Source organism: Euprymna scolopes, chromosome 15 (assembly GCF_053919585.1).
Source record: "Euprymna scolopes isolate OS-2025 chromosome 15, ASM5391958v1, whole genome shotgun sequence".
Lineage (NCBI taxonomy): Eukaryota > Metazoa > Mollusca > Cephalopoda > Sepiida > Sepiolidae > Euprymna > Euprymna scolopes.
Window position 1 is genome coordinate 36,379,234 of NC_136496.1, and position 19,680 is coordinate 36,398,913.

Genomic DNA, 19,680 nt, shown 5'->3' on the forward strand with positions numbered 1-19,680 from the left:
GGCATTATAATTCAAGTTAAAATTATAAACTGGACTTCTTGTTCTTCTTTAGAAAGCGTCTTGACTTGTTTATAAAGATGGCGACTATATATTTCCGGTCTAGTTTTCATTTCCCGTATACGATGAACCTTGCTAATTTTGATATTATTAAAAAAAAAATGCTTGGAAGTAAACAATGTTGAAATCCATTCGATTCTAAACAATTTACGTGATTGAAATAAAAGCAAAGCTCTATATATATATATATATATATATATATATATATATATATATATATATATATATATATATATATATATATATATATATATACACGTACACATACATACACATACGTACACATACATACATACTCTCTCTCTCTCACACACACACACACACACACACACAAATAGTTGTACTTGTTAAGTTGTTTACTTGACACGAGGGTAAAAGAAAATCGTCGTGCACGTGGTAACGCACGTTAGACGCGGACCCACGTGGCTAAGTTCCCCCTCAGGAGAATTATTAATAAGGTTGGGCATTATTATGTAACACCCTCCTTATATAGATAATTCACAGCCATAGCCTAGAATTGAGCATATACTTATTCAAAACGTAAGTAACAAAAACAGATATTAGAATTCCATGACAAAAATCACAAATTTTAAAGATTTGTTTTTTTTTCTTTATTTCTGGAAAAATAAAAACAATCCTATCTATTCGAGAATAATGGAATAGACAAAACGGAAATCCATAGTCGACTTTAAATTCGTAATCGAATGTGTTTATTTATTTTTTGTATTTACAGATTCGGACAGATCAATTAAACATAAAAATTTTAAATTCTTAATTAAATTTAATTTATGAATTTTATATATGCATATAGAAAGTAATAAAGATTTAAAAAAAATGGATGTGGATTGTACGAATAGCGGATTAAGACTAAAAACCGAACGCGTTTTCCGTTCACCGGAAGTTCTAGTTCCATTATGAATGATTGTGAAAAAGCCTCCAACAGACTTCCACCGAATGTCTGTTCCTTTTTATAAGACGGGGCTGGATATTTTAATTTTTTTTGTTTTATAAACCGTAGCCCCGTCAGAAGCAGAAATTAAACCCCAGAAGATTGTCTGGAGGAAAAGAAAAGGTGATCTTTTGGGATCCCCGGTTCAAATATTTACGCCGTGTAATCCGTTTGCGTGGCCAGCCAGGTTTCTCGCTTATTTTTATTGTTTGTGGTTGAGTTAAAATACAAAATAACATAAACAAAAAACAAAACGACAAAAACAAAACAGAAGTTCATCTTTAGTCGTTCACAAAACTAATTTTATTTGTATGAATTTTTCTAAATATTATTTGAAAAGCGGATTATAAAATTTAATTTTAAATTTGGCACATAAGGGCATATTTAGTTTGCTATAAAAAAATAAATTTTCTTTTAATTTTCTTCCCAAATAGAGTACTGTATATAAAATATACCAAAACAGGAAAATTGCATTTTTTTTTCATTGAAAAACAGTAACCCTTCACAAAATTTAATTCATAATTTATTTTTATATTTTTAAAAATTTAAAATACTTTTCATCTTTGACTTTGCCATATTAAAACAAATATTATTTCTTATGTCAGTTTATTCGTTCCTGTCGTCTATTACATAATAGAAGATAAATAAAAAGTTTATTTTGTTTGTCGAATTGTAATTAAAAAGCTCAAACCAACTCTTGTAAAGAAAGCATATTCGGCCACATGTCTAATCAAATGGCCACATTGGATTCTCTTGGTTCCCTCAATGCAATTTTAGAAGAATGGAATCGAACATACGAAGACAGTTCCATGGATCCGGTTTCAATCCTGAAAAGGTAAGACTTTTTCCTTTATTTAAACTTATTGTAATTTGAAGCCCCCCCCCCCGACTCATGCCGTGAATATAAAAAATTGGACCAAATTTTTGTCACGCCGGAAATATATGGCAAAATAAAAAGAACCTTTTAGACTTTAGAGTAGGGGTTCACTTTGTAAATACCTAACGTACAATGATCACTCATTTCTAGCACAGAAAGCGTTGTTGATCACTGGAAGTACTTAACGTTTTTGGTACTTGTTCATATTAGATTTACTAGATCAGTAAAATCTGGTAATGAGTTAAAAGAAAAAAGTCGACCACACAAAATGATTCTCGGGTTCTAGAAATCAAAACTGGTGGGGGGGGGCTGATTTATTTACATTGTTTTTTTCTTTTTTTTTGCAAAAATACAAAAAACAATTTAACTAAAAGCACTAAAGATTAGTTAATAATTACAAAACAATTTACAAAAAAAAAAAAAAAAAAAAAAAAAAGGCAGACCTGAACGAGCTTTCCCCCTTCGGACCTGAACGAGCTTCCCTTCACCCCCTACCGTAAAAATAATCCCTTTTTTTTTCTGCTGATTATCGTCGATAACAAACTTAATTTTCATATTAAGTTTATAAACACCCCAACTACCCTATATTAAGAACGGCTTTCGGAATTAACACACCCCAACCTCGAAAGTGGTTCTTAACATGGGGCAGGTCGTAAAAAATGCCAAATGCTGATAGAAATTCACCCAATAAGTCTCCTGTGACACTTATAGAATAGATTTTTATCAAGATTTTGTTTATTTTTAAACATTTGAGACATTGACTTTTCGAAGACAGCATGTTCCGGGATCGACCATATTGTTATCAAACTCGGTACTACTTTTTCGAATTGAATAAACGCTTTAAAATTCGTTAAAGCACAAAACTTATCCAGGTAGGCAGAAGAGTAACTAGTAAATTTTTACTTGGTTTCCACCTTAAGAGTTTCCTTAAATGACTTTTATAGGTTTTCGGGTAGGCTGAAAACGAACATCGCATTAAAAAAATTTCCGCGAATAAGTAGCTTTCCGGAGATTAAGTAATATCATTTCTTATATTCCTATTTGCTTGCCTCCCCACAAGGGCAGTTGGACACAATGTCAGTTTTTAATGTGGAGAAAAAAGTACAATATGGATAGGAATAAAAATTGCGGGTTTGTATTACTGTACTGTACACATAGATTCGAAAAAGTTGTCAAAAAACTAATATATAACAAATAAATGTTATCAAAGGCAAGATAAGTTACTTTTCTACCAAACTGGATATATTTTTCGTGTTTGTATCCAATGTAACATGTTTATTCAGCTCCAAAAGCATACAGTATTTACCGATGTATTGGAACATTCAAGATGGCGTCTGATTCTTTCTTTAACAAGGTAAGTTTGGGAAAAGGTGTTATAAATAAAAAACCGAATAAAATACTATTAAAAACTCGCTCAATATATGTTACCGTGACATAGGTTGACATATATTCGGCGGGTTTTTAATAGTATTTTGTATAGTTTATTATTTATAACACCTTTTCCCAAACTTACGGTGTTAAAGAGGGTGTGAGACGCCATCTTGAATTTTCGAATACATACATCGGTAAACACTGTTTTTCGAGCTGAATAAATGTTACATTGAATAAAAACACAAAAAATATATCCAGTTTGGCAGAAAAGTAACTTATCTTGCCTTTGATAACATTTATTTGTTATATATTTTTTTTGACAACTTTTTCGAATCTGTGTACAGTAATACAAACCCAAAATTGCCTTAGTCTAGAAGGATTTCTTCCCCACAAAAAAAATAAATCTGCGCTTGAAAATCAAAAACTGCAAAATTAAATTTCAATTACTTCGTTTTCATGTTAAAATAAGGAAAATATGCAAACATTATGAAAAATGATAAAGTACAAAATTAATTATTAATGAAAATATTTTCCGAAATTAATTACAAGTTATAATTAAACAGGGAGATAACTGCTGTCTGTTTTATTTCCTCCTAATGACGATGAATGAATCGTGAAAGTGCATGTTTTATATAATAATGCAGTGCAGACTGCAGCAATGTTATTAATTTCGACATGACAATTACGTAGAAAACTTTGCTTGACATAAAATTTAAGTAGATACCATTGGTTTTTAATGGAAATTTAATTTTGCGGCTTTCGATTTTCGTCCTTATTTTAAAAAAAATCGCCGATTTTTCCGTATTTTTGTTTTTTAACCGTGATTCTAAATAAACACCAATTATTTTTTTGAACGATAATGTTTTCAGGATGTTTGCAGTCCCTGAAAAAAAACTCGCATTAAGAGTAGAAGCGGTAAAGTGGTAAAAAATATTTCAAGCTTTAGGAATTTTGAATAAAATTTGCGCAAAAACAACGCATGCGCGTAGCGTTAGTCTTACATCCGGTTTCGCGGCGCGACGCTTAAACAGAATTTCACCGATTATGAATATTTAATTTAGTTTTCATTTAAAACGAATTGAATTATTAAATTTTCAGTAAAAATAATTACAAATTTCATCAATAGAAAGAGACAAATTTACTCTTTGGGATAAAATTATAATTATTTATTTATGTGCTTAGTTGTAAAGTAGAAAGCACTTGATTTGGTTTTCTAACAAAATAAAATTAGCTTTTCAAAAATATATATACTAGCAGGACCTGTATGCTGGTGTCACGCGGTGGAAATATGTCACAAAGCCAGAATAGATTCAGTAATGGATTCCCCCCCCCCCCGCGAAAACAAAATAAAGTGTACCGTTGGTATGGGGGGGGGGCATTGCTGGCCCTGGAAAATAGCGGTTACTGACGGGCATGGCCCAAATGAGATAATCCGGCTTAAACTGTCTAGCATTGCCTGTAAGTGCCAGCTAGCAGAAGCCACCGGCTGTGATTGTCATCAATGTTGCTTACTGATGAATAATGCTGTTTTGAGGCAATTACATGCGTTTACTGGTGGAGTGGTGGGCTCTGGCTGTCTTTGAAACTAGAATTCATTGGCGGCTATGATCAGTGTTGGCCGCCATTTGAAATACTCCTGTCAGGCACTGTCATTCACTGGATGCCTATGGTGGAGAGTGCTGATCACTGGCAGTTAGTGCTGTATTGAGGCGTTTACTGGTGAACCTTGCCTCCGTTTACAGCTGTTACTCTCATTTCTCTGCGTATAGTGTCGGTCACTGGCAGCCATGAGTAGTGTCGGTTTCTATTGGACTGATTGGAAATGAAATTGAGGTGGATATTTGCATTTACTGGTAGGCACTTGGTTACTCTGCAATTATCGATCATGACCAGTGTTGGGTACCAGTGTGAACTGCTCTGAAATGAAGTTGACTGGTTATGCCACTTCATGATGGGAGTGGGCATTGGCAGTAACTTTTTTTTTTTTTTTTTTTAAAATGGAAATTCAATTTTGTAACTTTTGATTTTCGTTCTACTACCAAAAAAAACACTTACATTTAATATTGATCATTTCTGTGAAACTGTCTTTGTAAATAAACATGAAAAAATGTATTTTTTTACTTTAACGCAACTCTACATTCACTGTTAAATTGACAACTTTTATAGATTTTTCAGGTCTGCTGAAAATGGATATCACATTTAATTTTGGGGCAGACAAGTTTTCTGGTTATTAAGACCTTTATTATCCAATGTAGTCCCTTATGTTTTCACTGGCGGTCATGTTTTTTCACAATTAAAAAATACTAATGCATATGCGTGTTACACCTCCCTCCCTATGTTAAGAATGGCGAACGTCAGTAACATAAATTCTTCATATTCAGAAAACTACTTGTCAAGTTCAAATTTGAGTGTGATATTCGTTTTCAGCATATTCGAAGGTCGCCCATTTAAAGGTGATCTTGGCTCGAAGGCCAAGTGTTGAGCTGCAGTTGATGTAAAAATTTATCAAAATGTAAAACATTTATTTTGAAAAAAAAAGTTGGTTTTCGAATATTCTTTTTGTATTTAAAGATAATTGAAATGAAAGAAAATGTGGGACAATATTGAGCAGGGTCATCAAATTGACTAACGTTGTTTATTTTCTATGATGTATCATGATGCAGACAACAAATAATGGCTTAAGTAAATTGTGTAATCTAAATGCGCAGTGAAATCTCTAATGTATGTGCACAATTTTTAAGAAATAACCTGATAATTTACATATCTTCTGATGGCCGTTCCAAAGATCCTAAAAGATCCCTTCTACTAAATAAAAATATTAGATTAAATTAAAACCAGAAAATAGTTACACATCAATTAAATGCTATTTGGCCAGAAAGTGAGGTGATTATTTTACGTTAGATTTATATGCCATTATCCCCTATGCTAAAATCTAAATTATTTTTATTAACTCAAAGCTTGAGTATCTATATATTATAGGCACCGCCAAAAATGGCCGCAAAATCAAGTTGTTGTTGTTTTTTAAAACGAAATTACATTTATTAAAATCCATTATTTGAGTAACTTTTTTTTTCCAGAAAGATAAAACCTTGAATTTTCATATAGAAAACAGAATAATGTAAAACTTTTTCTACTATTTTTAATTCAATTTTAAATGTTAAATTTTCCCAAAAAGTTAACAATTGACATTTTTTGTCTTGCACAAAAAACGTACTTAAATATTTAAAAAAAAGGGTTTTTGAAATAATTAATTTATTTATTGTCTAACTAAGATTTAGGATGATTTTCTAAGAGAATATGCAAAAATATTATAATATAAGTACCTGAATTTCAAATAATTCCACTTATTCATATAGGTAACCAGATATTTCGCGTTGACGTAGAGTTCAGATCGACTCTGTTTACGTTTTCGTTTGATAAAAAGCAAACTATGGAAGACCAAACAGGCCAAAAAAAACTTATTTTTCAGTGACGAAAATTTCAATGTATTATTAAGCTGAGGCTGGCCAGTACCAGATGGGTGACCATTTGTATGCGTTTGGTTTTTAATGTGTATGTGTGTGGGGGTCAGGCTCCCCAAAATGGGGGGGGGCAATTTAAAGCAGAATAAAAAAAAAATTATTTCAGCGCGTTTGGTCCACCGTAGTCGAAAGGCGGCAAACGTTTTCAAATGGGATCGAAAAAAATGATGCTATTTTTAACACAAAGGGCACAATATTTATCGAATTTATTTTTTTGGTATCGATTATTCAAAGCATGCCCTGTTTAATAATGGTCATGCATTATTCGGCTCGCTAAAAAAAAATTAATTTATTTATCAAAAATTTTAAAATGGCTTTTTTCGTATAAATATTAAAAAAAATTTTTTTTTGTTTTGCTTAACTTAAATTAATTATTTTACTTAACATATTCACCGAATTTCACACTTCAAAACTCAAAAGCGGGATAATTAAACACAATCGAAGTTCTGATATTCAGACGTCAAAATAAGGTATGCAAACAATTTTTTTTTTTTTTTTTTTTTTTTTTGAATCTATAATTCTGTCCCTTACAACAACACAATATGTTGATTTCAGTTTCAGATGATTATTTTAAGCATATTTGTTCCCACTTCAAAACAAGGGGGGGTTTTGTAAGCAAAAAAATATATATATATATATAAATATCGTTTATGAAAAATAAGTACACTGTTATAAAGTTCATTCTTCTCCTAATAATCGCTGAAAATTTCGTATGGATCGGATAATTACCTGATTTTTGGTAGATTTTTAAAAAGACGGTCCGTCAAAAAGTACTGACCTGCCCCCCCCCCCCCAGTTTTGGCGGTGCCTAATATATTAATATGATAGCGTGTATATTATTTTCTGTGTCACGCTTATATCCGAGTCGTTTAATTGTTATGTATTTCCATTTCTTGCCAGAAATAATTTTAGCGAGAACTAAGTTTTCGTTTTGATTATAGCTGATGGCACTTAAGTCATCTATTTTTTTATAAATAATTTTATCAAGAATTCTTCATAAGTTTTGTTTTCGATTATGGCTGAACTCAAGTCATATATATATATATATATATATATATATATATTTTCTTTTTTTTTTTCATAAGTTTTTATTTCGGTTTCGATTCAAACTAATACACCCAAATCATATGGCTATATATATATATTAAAAAAATTTTTTTTTTAAATCGCAGCTTTATAACATATAAAAATCGATAGAACATTAACTCTATAATAATATATACAAAATCTGCAAGAATTAAAATATCATATTTAAGCGTACTTTACAACCGGGCTTTGCTGGGCGTTCGTGCTAGCTTAGATAAATATTTTTGCAGTTTTAACAAAAGAGCTACAATAATATTAGTGTCTCCATTTACACTGAACATCTACAGAATGCCAACATCAATATATTACATATGAGTCCCCTGTGGAATTTCCACAGGTCCCTCTAGTTTACATGTATTCTCTTTAAAAAAAAGTAGTATTTCATCATTTTTATTTGTTAGAAAACTAACATAGTCCTAATAATACCACTTTTTTTTTATTTCCAGTAATAAATGGGTGGGGCTTATAAAAATGAAATGACACTTAAGTTGAGGTTAATGATTAAAAATCATTTATTGCCCCCCCCCCTCCCTCACACATAAAGGATGGATTGGACTTAGTAATTCATTCCCGTGCATCCGTTCATTTGTTCTCACTTTTCTCAATGACCATGCCTTGGATTTTTATTTTTTTTTTTTTATCTAAATTTTGCACAGAATTAGTTATGGTGTAAATAAATTTTTACCAGAACGGATTTTCTGAGATAACTCGGGTTGCCCTCCTAGGGGCCATTGTAGGAGTAAAATTCCCCCAAATCATTCATCCATTTATGTGTTCGCTTTTTTTTTTTTTTTTTTTTTTTTTTTTTTCAATAACCATGCTTTAGATTTTTTTTTTTTTTGTGTTAGTGTGTGCGTTTTGTTTGTATGTCTGGCAAAGGCTTTTTTCGGTGGGGGTTGCTCGGGAGGGTTACTATTTCTTACAACTTTTTATATACTCCCTAGATTATAATATCTCCAATTTACAAAAGGAGGTTATCTTTATCTTTTATTTGAGTTACTTTTATTTCATAAAATCCCCTCTATTATGTCTTCTCGCGTGTTTTCGTTTTTGCGTGTAAATAAAGCAAAAGTATTCGAACAAATTGCATTTCCCTGGCACTCTTCCCAGGGAGGTCCAGAAAGCAATAAGCTTTGATTAATGTGGGGAAAACCTGTCATATCAGACAATTGCTATTCATTTGAACACTCCCCTTTTTTATGGGGAGCTGGTTTTCTCCAACATCTTGGGAATGCAGAAACTGACTTGTAGCCAAAGTTAAGTGCGTGATTTCGTTTCCCTATGGCATGATATTTGACCTTGTTAAATTCACGCACCTGTATGAACTTATTCACTTAACTTTTTAATTGTTTAATTTGAATGGTTCTCCCTTTCTCTGCCCTCTTAGTGTCGCAATAAGTTATCACGTTTCCTTTCACTTTCTTTGCTGCCCTTTGCCTCAAGGCTTCGGATTCGAGCCTACCTGCCTACTGTCACGGTCTGAAGGCTGTGGGAAAAAACGGAGACCCCGAAAGGGATACAAGTCACAGTGGACGTAAGTCTATGGCGAGAGGCAGGAGAAAGAAGGAAAAAGAATCAGAAGTTGGCATTTTTTTTTTTTTTTTTTTTTTTTTTTTTTTGCGAGGGAAGGCAATGTTTTCATTTCTTGGCTTGTGGTGTGAGCGTCAGAAAAAAGGAATGCTGCCGTAAAAAAAAAAAAAAAAAAAAAAAAAAGACGTTTTACGGTTGACTCTGAGTTAACCATAAAGATTTGAACTTCTCTGTTTCCTCATCAGAGACTTTTGCGTTATTGTAATATGTTATATTTTTTGTTTGTTTGTTTATTTTATACGAAAAAAAAGGGATAATTAAAGCCCATATAAAAGAAATATATATATATATAACTATATGCTTCCGACCTCATTATTTTAGATAGAATTTTTCTTTTTCTTTTACTGCCCTTTTTGCATGCTCACTTCTCATTGTTTCAACTAGATTCGCGAAAATTTGGTAGGCGATGAAATTTGCTTACACTCGACTGGATTGGGGACCAGTCGTGTAGCTGTCTCTGGTGGTAAATCTTCTTACCCTTCTTTAAGCCGGGTGCATGCAGTAACCGTAATCCATGTGCTGGAATTAAAATTACTGCTGTGCATTTAAACCTGAACCAGGAATGTAACACAACTAAAAATTTATTTTTTTTTGACAAGCACACACACCGGGCAATGTAAGGCACCCCCGCTAGTCTATAATATAAATCTCACCTGTCTGTTTAAATATATGTATGTATGTGTGTATGTCTGCCTAAAACTTTTGACAGATTTTCCTAAGATTGGTATCATTTTAAAACTCGACCCTTCAGATGACAAATATCGAAAAATTTGCCAAAAACATTTTCTTCACCCTCAACTGGGCGATTTTGTACAGAAAAGGTCGATTTTTTTTTTTTTCGCTAACATGTTTTTGCAAGTCCTTCAACCCTTGCGTTCACAACGTCGATACAAGGCGTTATTTCAACCACCCGTGATGTTGATACCACAGTAGGCACATCAGTAAGACAGTTTTTTTTTTCTCCTCTGGTGCATTAGTTTTGAGCCTGCTTACTACTCCTATTTTTTTTTTCTCCAAGCCAACACCCTTATACACACCTCCACTTTCTTTTCTGCCTTTGCGTCATGTGTTCGAGTCTGCCTGCCTACTACAACTTTTTTCAACACACGCCTCCAAACACTCGGACAATGCCGGGCACCCAGGCTAATTTTATTTTATTAGAGACAAAATGTTGACTTTATTTATTAAATTGGAAAAAATTCTGTTGCGCCGTAAGATAGAAATTTTGAACTTTGGTTTGAACCACATGGAATTGTTGTCGGTATTGTATCCTGATCAAGAAAAGAGGAAGTGTTAACTCTTTTTATCAACTGCTATCACATGCTTAGCATGTCTGTGGGATGGGATCTGATTGGACAAGCAAAAAAGGAAATTGAATGCTTGCAACAATCAACACCGAGCTTATAAACTGAACACTCATTCAAACTTGTAAATCATGAATTGTAATTGCAGCTGCTGCTACAGTAGATGCACCAAACCGGATGTGGCAACATTATTCCATGCATGTGTGAATGGTGACTTTGTAAAGATATATGCAATATGTGATCCCCCCCTCCCCCATAGTACCATTTGATTTTAGAACCACAATTAAATAACCCAGAACTTTTCAATAAATCACCTTGAAGAAAATTAACTTTTTCTTTTTTTTTTGCTTTTGTTGGTCTGCACTCTTAGCTTTTCTGATCTTTAATTTTGATGTGCCAGTTGTTGCGCACATGCGTTATGTTAGCAACTCTACAGTTTTGTGGCAGCATAATAGAATTTTACCTTCCCATTTTTGTCACGTGAAGGATTTTTGACTTCCAAACAATCTTTTCTATTTAAACCGTTTTAATAAAAAACACTAGTAGCAAGTTTTATTGTACATGTGAAACACTTAAATGAAAAGTCGGATGAAAAATATAGTCCTCATTTTTATAAACATTAAGAATGAAGCTAGTTATGGAACAACTCAAGTTTATGGTTTGATTGTTTTGTTTTACAGCATATCAACCTTTTTTTTTTTTTTTTTTAATGCCGAATCCAGTTATTTTGGAAACAGTATTCATGTTGCATTCAGTTATTTTGTAGAAGTTTTTTATTCTTCAAGTTCTTTGTATCTTCAATCGCTATTTTGTAGTGTTTGGTTTGTTTTTGTTTCCTGCTCAGCAGAACATGAATGAGTTTTGCAATGGGAGAGGAAAAAGCGTTACAGTATTAATGTTTGGTACATTTTAAGTTAGGAGACCAGTCAGGAAGTGGGGGAGATAGAAAGGGGAAATGGGAAGAAGGAAAAGGGGAGAAAAGGTGGGTTGTTGTTTTTGGTTTTGCAGAACATAAAGTTTTGCAAAAGGAAGTAGAAAAACAAAAAGCATCAATGTTAGGTGCATTTCGTCTTAGGAAGCCAATATCTTTAGACAACCTGATCTGGTAGCATCTGCCAAACTGCCAAAGTTTATGATTTTCTAGTTGAAGCACAGGTTTATAAGCTAGTTATTGTTCTTCCTTAGCTATCCTGGTGTAATTTTGAGGTTGCTAGCAAAATATAATTTTTTTAATTTTTATTTTTTAAATAAAATGTAGATACAAAAAAAAAAGTAAATAATGAAATAGACCTAGAAATGTAATTCAATACAATTATTTGGATTCTTCAGACTATTGTTCTCCTTTAGATTAGAGTGTCATTTTCACGTTTCGGTCGATGTAACATCCGAATTTCTTCAGATATATCTTGTTGAACTCTGGAATCTGGACGAAATTTCAAATGGAACCCTTTATTTACTTGGAGCATGCGCTAGTTCCTTCACACATGAATAATCAATCCTCATCTAAAAAAATCAAATGTAATACAGTGTTTATTATAATTTATTATAGGGCATAATTGTGTTGCTAGACTGGTTCTCTTAGATCACTGAAGTTAAGCAATGTTGAGCCTGGCCAGTACCAGATGGGTGACCATTTGAGAATGCCAGGCACTGTATGTAGGACATTGACACTTCTGGCAGCTCTTGCATCCCAGCTAGCCTCCAGTGGTCTCAATTCTGTCCTGCCGCTGAATCAGGCTAGTTGGGATGAAAGAGTGAGGTTGGCTCTGCACAAACCAGCTTTACTTTAACTCCCTGGGACTCAGCACGTATCTCATCCATCATTTCGATGATGATCAGATGAACTTTGTCATTCCGATGAACAAACTCAGTCTATTAATATTAAAAAAGAAACTAATCGCTGCTTGTTAACCAGGAGTAGTAACAATAAAAACAAATAGCTCATTAAAATAAGTCAATTTGAGCACAAAATAACATATTAAGAAATGTGTTGCTATTAAAGAGAAAATTCTTTTAAAAATTACAATCATTCCATATGGTAAAAAAGTAATAAATCATTATTCCTATAAACTTATAGAAGAAAATAGGAAAAATGTGAACTAGATTTGCTTTTGCACCAAAATAAGTTACTTGAAAAAGTTGAAAAAAAAAAACTCCACAAAAACAAACAAACTTAAATAAAAATGTCTTCAAAGATCCCTTTTCTCTCAGCTTTTCTCTTCGAATACATCTTCCAATGGTTCCAATTTATTTTTTGTTCAACAAAACCTTAAAAAGTTGATATATAAAAATGTTTTTTTTTTTTTATTATTTATTCCCCTTCTTTTTTAAATGAGAATTATTTTTGAAAAGATCTGACAAATTCTTTTCTTTCAAACCACTTCAGGTTATAAGTGTTTATCATTTAGGGCCTTACTCTAATCATTTTCTTTAAAAAACAAACAAATAAACAAAACAAAAAAAACAAACAAACAAACAACTTTCTCTTCTTCATTAATAAAAAAATATTTTAATTAATAAAAAAAATCCTTAAATCCTTTCTATAAAAATCTGGGATTTTCTAAAAAAAGAATGAATTTTTAATGCCGGTCAGCAACAGAGCTAGATATAACGTCTTTGTTCTGGAACTAATTTTGAACAGGCAAAAAAAAAAAAAAAAAAAAAATAAAACTCAAAAAACTTAATTCTATCTTATTCAGCTAACCAAAGCTTGGCTTCCTTCCTCTTTTAGCAAAACTATGGTCCTTCGGTGACGTATCTCGACAAGCAGATACAATGCTCAGGAGGATAACTGGGCAAGTTATGATGAAGGGGCATGTAACAGTGTGGACGCATGTATGCAAATGGCGAGCCACGTGCAAAGAAAAATTCTATAAAAAAAGAGCGTGTGCACAGGCTGATAACATTTAATTTATTTAAGAGGATAGAGATCGGAGAAAAGGACAAGCATGTTAGAAACATGGGTGATGTCACGGTTGTCATGTGATGGCAGAATGAGGAAATAAATGTCATTACAAAAAAAGTCTAGTTATTACTTGTTCTATGTTCCTTGCAACGTATTCTGCTACATGTTGGGTGTAGATGTGTAAGGTTACAGACAGGCATGGCTGATACCTGGTAACAGCTTAACCCGGGCATTTCCCTTGGCACCAAAGGCAGCAGTTTAGACCATTATTGAAACAACTTTTTCTCGGTTGACTAAAGTATGGCTTTGATCTGTGCACTTCTAGGTGGTGTGGTCCCTCTCAGACTTTTAATTTCTCCCTTTGAGAAGGAGTTTATTGCTAATAATCTGAGAGGCTGTCCACATATTTTTTTCCAGGACTGAGTGCTCTTCCTCTAGGGTGCAGGCTCTTCAAATCCCACTTTCTGACGCTTGTGTCGCATTATCTCACACTGAGAGGGACATAAATATTGATAGATGGCAACAGGTTAACCTCCTCACTTACCTCCAATAATGCTAAATGGCCAGGAAAATATGAATTTACTAAGTCTCTTTTTAAAGATTACTGTATTTTTCCAGCCTAGTTTTTTTCATTGTGCCATTTCATGTATTCAATGAAACTTCTATAACTTGAATTTTTTTTTCTTTTTAATATGTACTAGCAGTCCACCTCTCTATTCCGGCATTGCCCAATCGTAAAATACACTTAAATATATTTTAATTTCTGCAGCTTTTGTATTATAGAGCCAATTCTCTATTGATTATTATATTGTACCCAATATATAGTAGTGATTTCAAAAGTAAAAAAAAAAAGACGTGGGTGTCATCAGCTAGAATCAAAACATATAGCTCCCCAGCTTCGTTTGTTATCGTCTGATCTAAGTGCATACACATAAAAATTAAAAAAAAAAAATGTTCAAGTTAATAAATATATGTTTGTGCATATGTAGAAATAACATGTTTAGTTGACTTAGATCTGTCAAGTTACATTTTTTTTTTTCAATTTTGACCACTGATCACAGCTATTTTTATCAGCTAAAAAATGCGAATAGAATTTGTTCTACATATCCAGATCACTTATACAGGATGGAATGATAAATTTGTTGCCCTAAATAAAACAACACTGCAGCTTTATTTTAAAACTTTCATTGAAAAAATCAATTTGGGTAACTTGATCATGTAGTAGAGCTGACATCTATTCAATGTAGCTGCCTTCAATCACCACCGCGATACAGGTCCGGAACTGGGAGCATACCTTTTTCACAAGCGTCGGCAAGAATTGACAGATGGCAGCGATCAGGCTGGCTTTAGTATTGTGGGAATTCATTTTGGTGATGCTCTCAACGTATGAACAAACGAAGTAGTCCAGTGGGTTCAGGTAAGAGGAGGAGGAGGAGGAGGCCCAGTGAGAGAAAGGTACAAAGTCATAGCACTCCTTCTGAAGTCAAGCCTGGGTCTCTTTGGACTTGTGAGCCAGTGCAATCCTTCTGCCACACCCAGTGTTGCCAGCGGCCTCTGATTGCACCAGGGGATCATTATATTCTTCAGCACATCCAAGTACGCTTTGGTGTTGATTTTCAAGCCGACTTCGAAGATGTGAGGTGGCATAGTATGGCCCTGACTTGAAACCACACCAAAGACCATAACCGTGGCTGGAAGCTTTGTTGATCTGTGCCCTCAAGTGTTGAACCGTCCAAATTTGCATTTTGAGGGTGCTGGCAATGGTCCTGCTATCATGACTTGGATTGGTAGAGAGCATGATTTGTACAGTGGCGTATCTCTGATCTCGCTCGTTGAATATTGTGTCACTTTCAGACATGATAGAAGTTTCCTATCGCTCTTGGGATTTGTACACAACTGGCCAACTAGTAGATGGTTTGCAACAAAAAAAGAAAACCGCTTTTCATCGAACGGAACTAGAATCATGTAGTCTTTTCTAGGGCGACAATTTTAGCGTTCCATACTGTATATATAAAGTTTCAAGATTGTAGATAAAATTAGCAGTAGTTTGGTAGAGACTGTTCTTTACATGTACAGACAAGGTCATTTTATATCTGTGTGTGTGTATAAATATATAATGTTAAAAGTTCATGTATGCTTCTAGGATAGTGATTTTAAAGGTTATGAGGATTTTTTGAAGCATGAAAAACGGTGTTACTTTTTATATTTAATATTTTTATTGTTATTTTTATATTTCAAGCAGACCTCCGTTCTTGGTCACAAAAAAGTATCGAAAAGAAAAAGAAAACGGTTGAAAGAACTGGAGATTTGTAGCGTGGACAGCGTTCATTCCTAGCAGTCATGTTCGAAAAAGTTCACGTGAATCATTTTAGCCGTTTGTGGAAGAAAATAGTGTTTTTTAATATTTTTTTTTAATGTTGCAATGTAAAAGCGTTTAATTCAAACAGCAAAAATGAGACGCAATCGATTTCAATATGTATAATGGAATAGAAATGAAATTGTTAAACGGTAAAAATAATGTAATTATTAGTTATGAATAATAAAACTACTGAAAAGGGCAGAGTTAGAAACAATGTTGGCTTTTTTAATGGTGAGTAAATTCCGTTTCTCCCTCAATAAAGATGGGACGAACATAGATAAATAAATAAATGAAAAATAATAATAATAATAATAATAATAATAATAAAATTAATATTAGTTAATAATTAAATGAGAATACAAATAGTCTCGGTCCTGGAGGAAAATTGTCTCAGTCCCGAAGGAATTCTCATACACAGACCGAGGATAATATCAGAGCAGGTACTTAAATGTATGTGCTTTTGGCTCGAAAGTCACTCTGTGTATTGATAATAATGAAAATATTTATAAAATATTAATAATAATAGTATAAATAATAATATTCATATTTAAACCATAGGCCAATAGTAGCTTTTACATAAAAAAAAAACATGTGCATAAGGGTGCAGGTATATATATGCATGCACAATTAACACCCATATATATGCATACATACCAAGACACAGTCATATTCAGCGACCAAATATATATAATATATGCACCCCCATACATATAATGCATATATAAATAATAATATTCATAAACAGATATGCATGCATGCATACACATACACACATATATATCCATACACATGTATATGCATACAATGACATGTACAGGTCCAGGCATGCATACATGCACCCATATGCATGCATGCACACATACCCATATGCGCACATGTACACACATACCATATACACACATAAGCACATACACGTGAAATATATATATATATATATATATATATATATATATATATATATATATAGAATATACACATATACATACATATACAAATATATAAGCATAAAACAAAATACAAGAGCATGTAAGGCAGCACAAAGATGTGCACATCGACATAATTATGGATTACATGGACAGGAACATACATATATATATATATATATATATATATATATATATATATATAAACAATATAAAACCATATATGTACAGATATATGTATACACATTCCCATATAAACACATACATACATATATAGGCGCATATGCACATACTTATATAGTCAAACACAAATATCAATTACTATTTAAAGACATTTATAAAATAAAGTGAGTGAATAAGTAGAGATATGAAGTTAAAGATGTAAACCTAGATGTGTGTGTGTGTGTGTATATATATATATATATATATATATATATATATATATATATATATATATATATATAGGAAAATGGTGCTGGTAGGTTAGGTATAATGAAAATAATAGTAGTAATAATGATGATAAAAATAATAATGAAGATAAAGTAATAATAAGAATAACGAGAATACTGCATGTGTTAGTTATAAAACGAAAAGATGTAATATATATATTGGAATCAATATAGAACAAGACCAGGTTAATACATACGTATAAGTATATATGTATGAGTAGATGATTGTGTTACTTAATTATTTTTTGAAGTATTTGTAGAATTTAAGTTGGCCAAGGTCTGTATTAAGACCTGTCTTATGAGTGTTTAGTCGGATGATCCATTGTATTTTTTTTTGTTTTCGTATTTTTGTTGATCGGAAATTTGAGTCTATTAGAAAGCATCTAATATTGTCTATAGTGTGTCCAGGTAAATTGAATTGGTTTACTAGTGGGGTGGGAGATTTTTGTCTGATTGTCGTCTTATGATTGTTGAGGCGGATTCGAAAACGTGTCAGAGTTTCGCCAATATATCCTCCATTGTTGCAAATGGAGCAGTATATGTAATATATCGCATTAGAATTCTCACATGTTAGACGCAGCGGTTTTATGTGAGTGTTACATTCAGGTATATTGAATAGTGGTGTGGTATTTAGGTGTATGCATATAAGGCATTGTGGTTTACTGCATCTTTAATTGCCATTTTGTTGTGTGTCCTGTGTGCGTTTGCAGGTGAGTATGGCTGAGAGATTGGGTGGTTGTTTGATCGCATTAATTGGTGGAAGGTGAAATATAGACTTAATAGCGGAGTTACTTTTTAGGTTGGTGTAAGTTTTAATTTTATGCATGTATTGCCCGTGGTTGAAAACCGTTGGGATGCGTTTGTTAATGTTTTTTGTTTGTACTGGAGAAGACGGGATCTGTCAATTTTATTAGTTTTTTTATGGCTTGTTTAATATACTTAATGGGATATTGATTAATGATGAATTTTTGTATAAGCTTTGTGATATGGTATATGTAGTCTAGGGGGTCGGAGCAGATGCGTTTTATTAGTATGCATGAACTGTAAATGATAGATTTTTTTAGGTTTAATGGATGGTTGCTATAGAAATTGAGGAATGTCTGATTGTCAGTGAGTTTAATATAGAGGGACGTGTGTGTGTATATATATATATATATATATTACTATAACATGGTTTAAGTGAAAATGATTAGGCACTATTCCCAAATTCATTTCACTTTAAATGATTGTAAGTGAAATAGAAATTAACCAGATGTAATTTTGTTTTTTCAAAAGCTTATTGCTTCCCCCCCCCCCCAGTGAAAATAATTGGAAAAAACAACACAAAGAAAAACATTGTTTAATTCATAATAATGTTTGTGAATTCTTGATTTTATTTAGACTGAAATTGATATTTGGCTAGGAGCAAAGTGTATTAGCTGTTTGTATGCTTCATTTCAGCTTTTCTATCCTTTGTCAGTGAAGCAGAAATCTTTCTAGACAAAGGCAATTTTTACTTCTGTTCAAATCCAGAATGCCCGTCCTTTTTATTAATTTATTTTTTAAGAGTTAGATGTTCCCACATTAAACCATTGACCTTATGTCTAACTCTGCCCTTGTGTGGACGCAAATAAATAGGAACCTCATCAAATTGTAAAGTAAATAAAATGAGCAAAAAACAAATGTTTTGAAGTGTTCGAGACAAAATTAAAATTTTAATGTTTTGTATTCTCTACAGTAAGTTGTAATATTGGTTTTAGAATATAGATAATAAAAAAAATCCCAACTACCCCCTTCCCTACTCACAAGAAGATAAGTTTAAAAAACAAAGAAGTTACACATTGCTCAATGCTGTTTGTGCCGTCTCATCAGACATCAATGAATGACCATGACCTGATCGTTTAGGTGTAGCTAAGTGTGGGCAGTTCAATAGCACTATAAAATTCTTTTCTTTTTATTTTTTTTATTTATTTATATAATCTAAATTAGTGGTTCTCAACATTTTTTTACTCATGGACCCTTTTCCCTTCTTTTTATCTTGGTGGACCCCTTCATAACTATTGGCCATAAGACAATCTTCTATTTTTCACTCATATAAATTTTGAGGTTTTAATAATCAAAGAAATATTATATAATTAAGCTTTATTTTTAAATGAAAACTAATTTAATGCAAATGAAGTATTCTACAACAACTATAATAATGCTAATAAGTTTTATGTTTTGCCTGTGGACTCCCAGAAATATTCCATGGACCCCTAGGGTCCATGTGGACCCCGGTTGAGAACCTCTGATCTAAATGAATAAATGCCA

At 32.6% G+C, this 19,680-nt stretch overlaps 1 protein-coding gene across 1 annotated transcript in view; it reads left to right on the plus strand.

The window, feature by feature from the left end:
* Nucleotides 1-953: 953 nt before the first annotated feature.
* LOC145293783 (DDB1- and CUL4-associated factor 1-like) overlaps nucleotides 954-19,680 on the plus strand; it is a 156,292-nt gene continuing 137,565 nt past the window's right edge. The window contains exon 1 of the mRNA XM_080140323.1: nucleotides 954-1,841. Within this exon, the coding sequence (XP_079996449.1) occupies nucleotides 1,729-1,841 (113 nt within the window). The 5' untranslated portion in view covers nucleotides 954-1,728. The remainder of the gene's footprint in view (nucleotides 1,842-19,680) is intronic.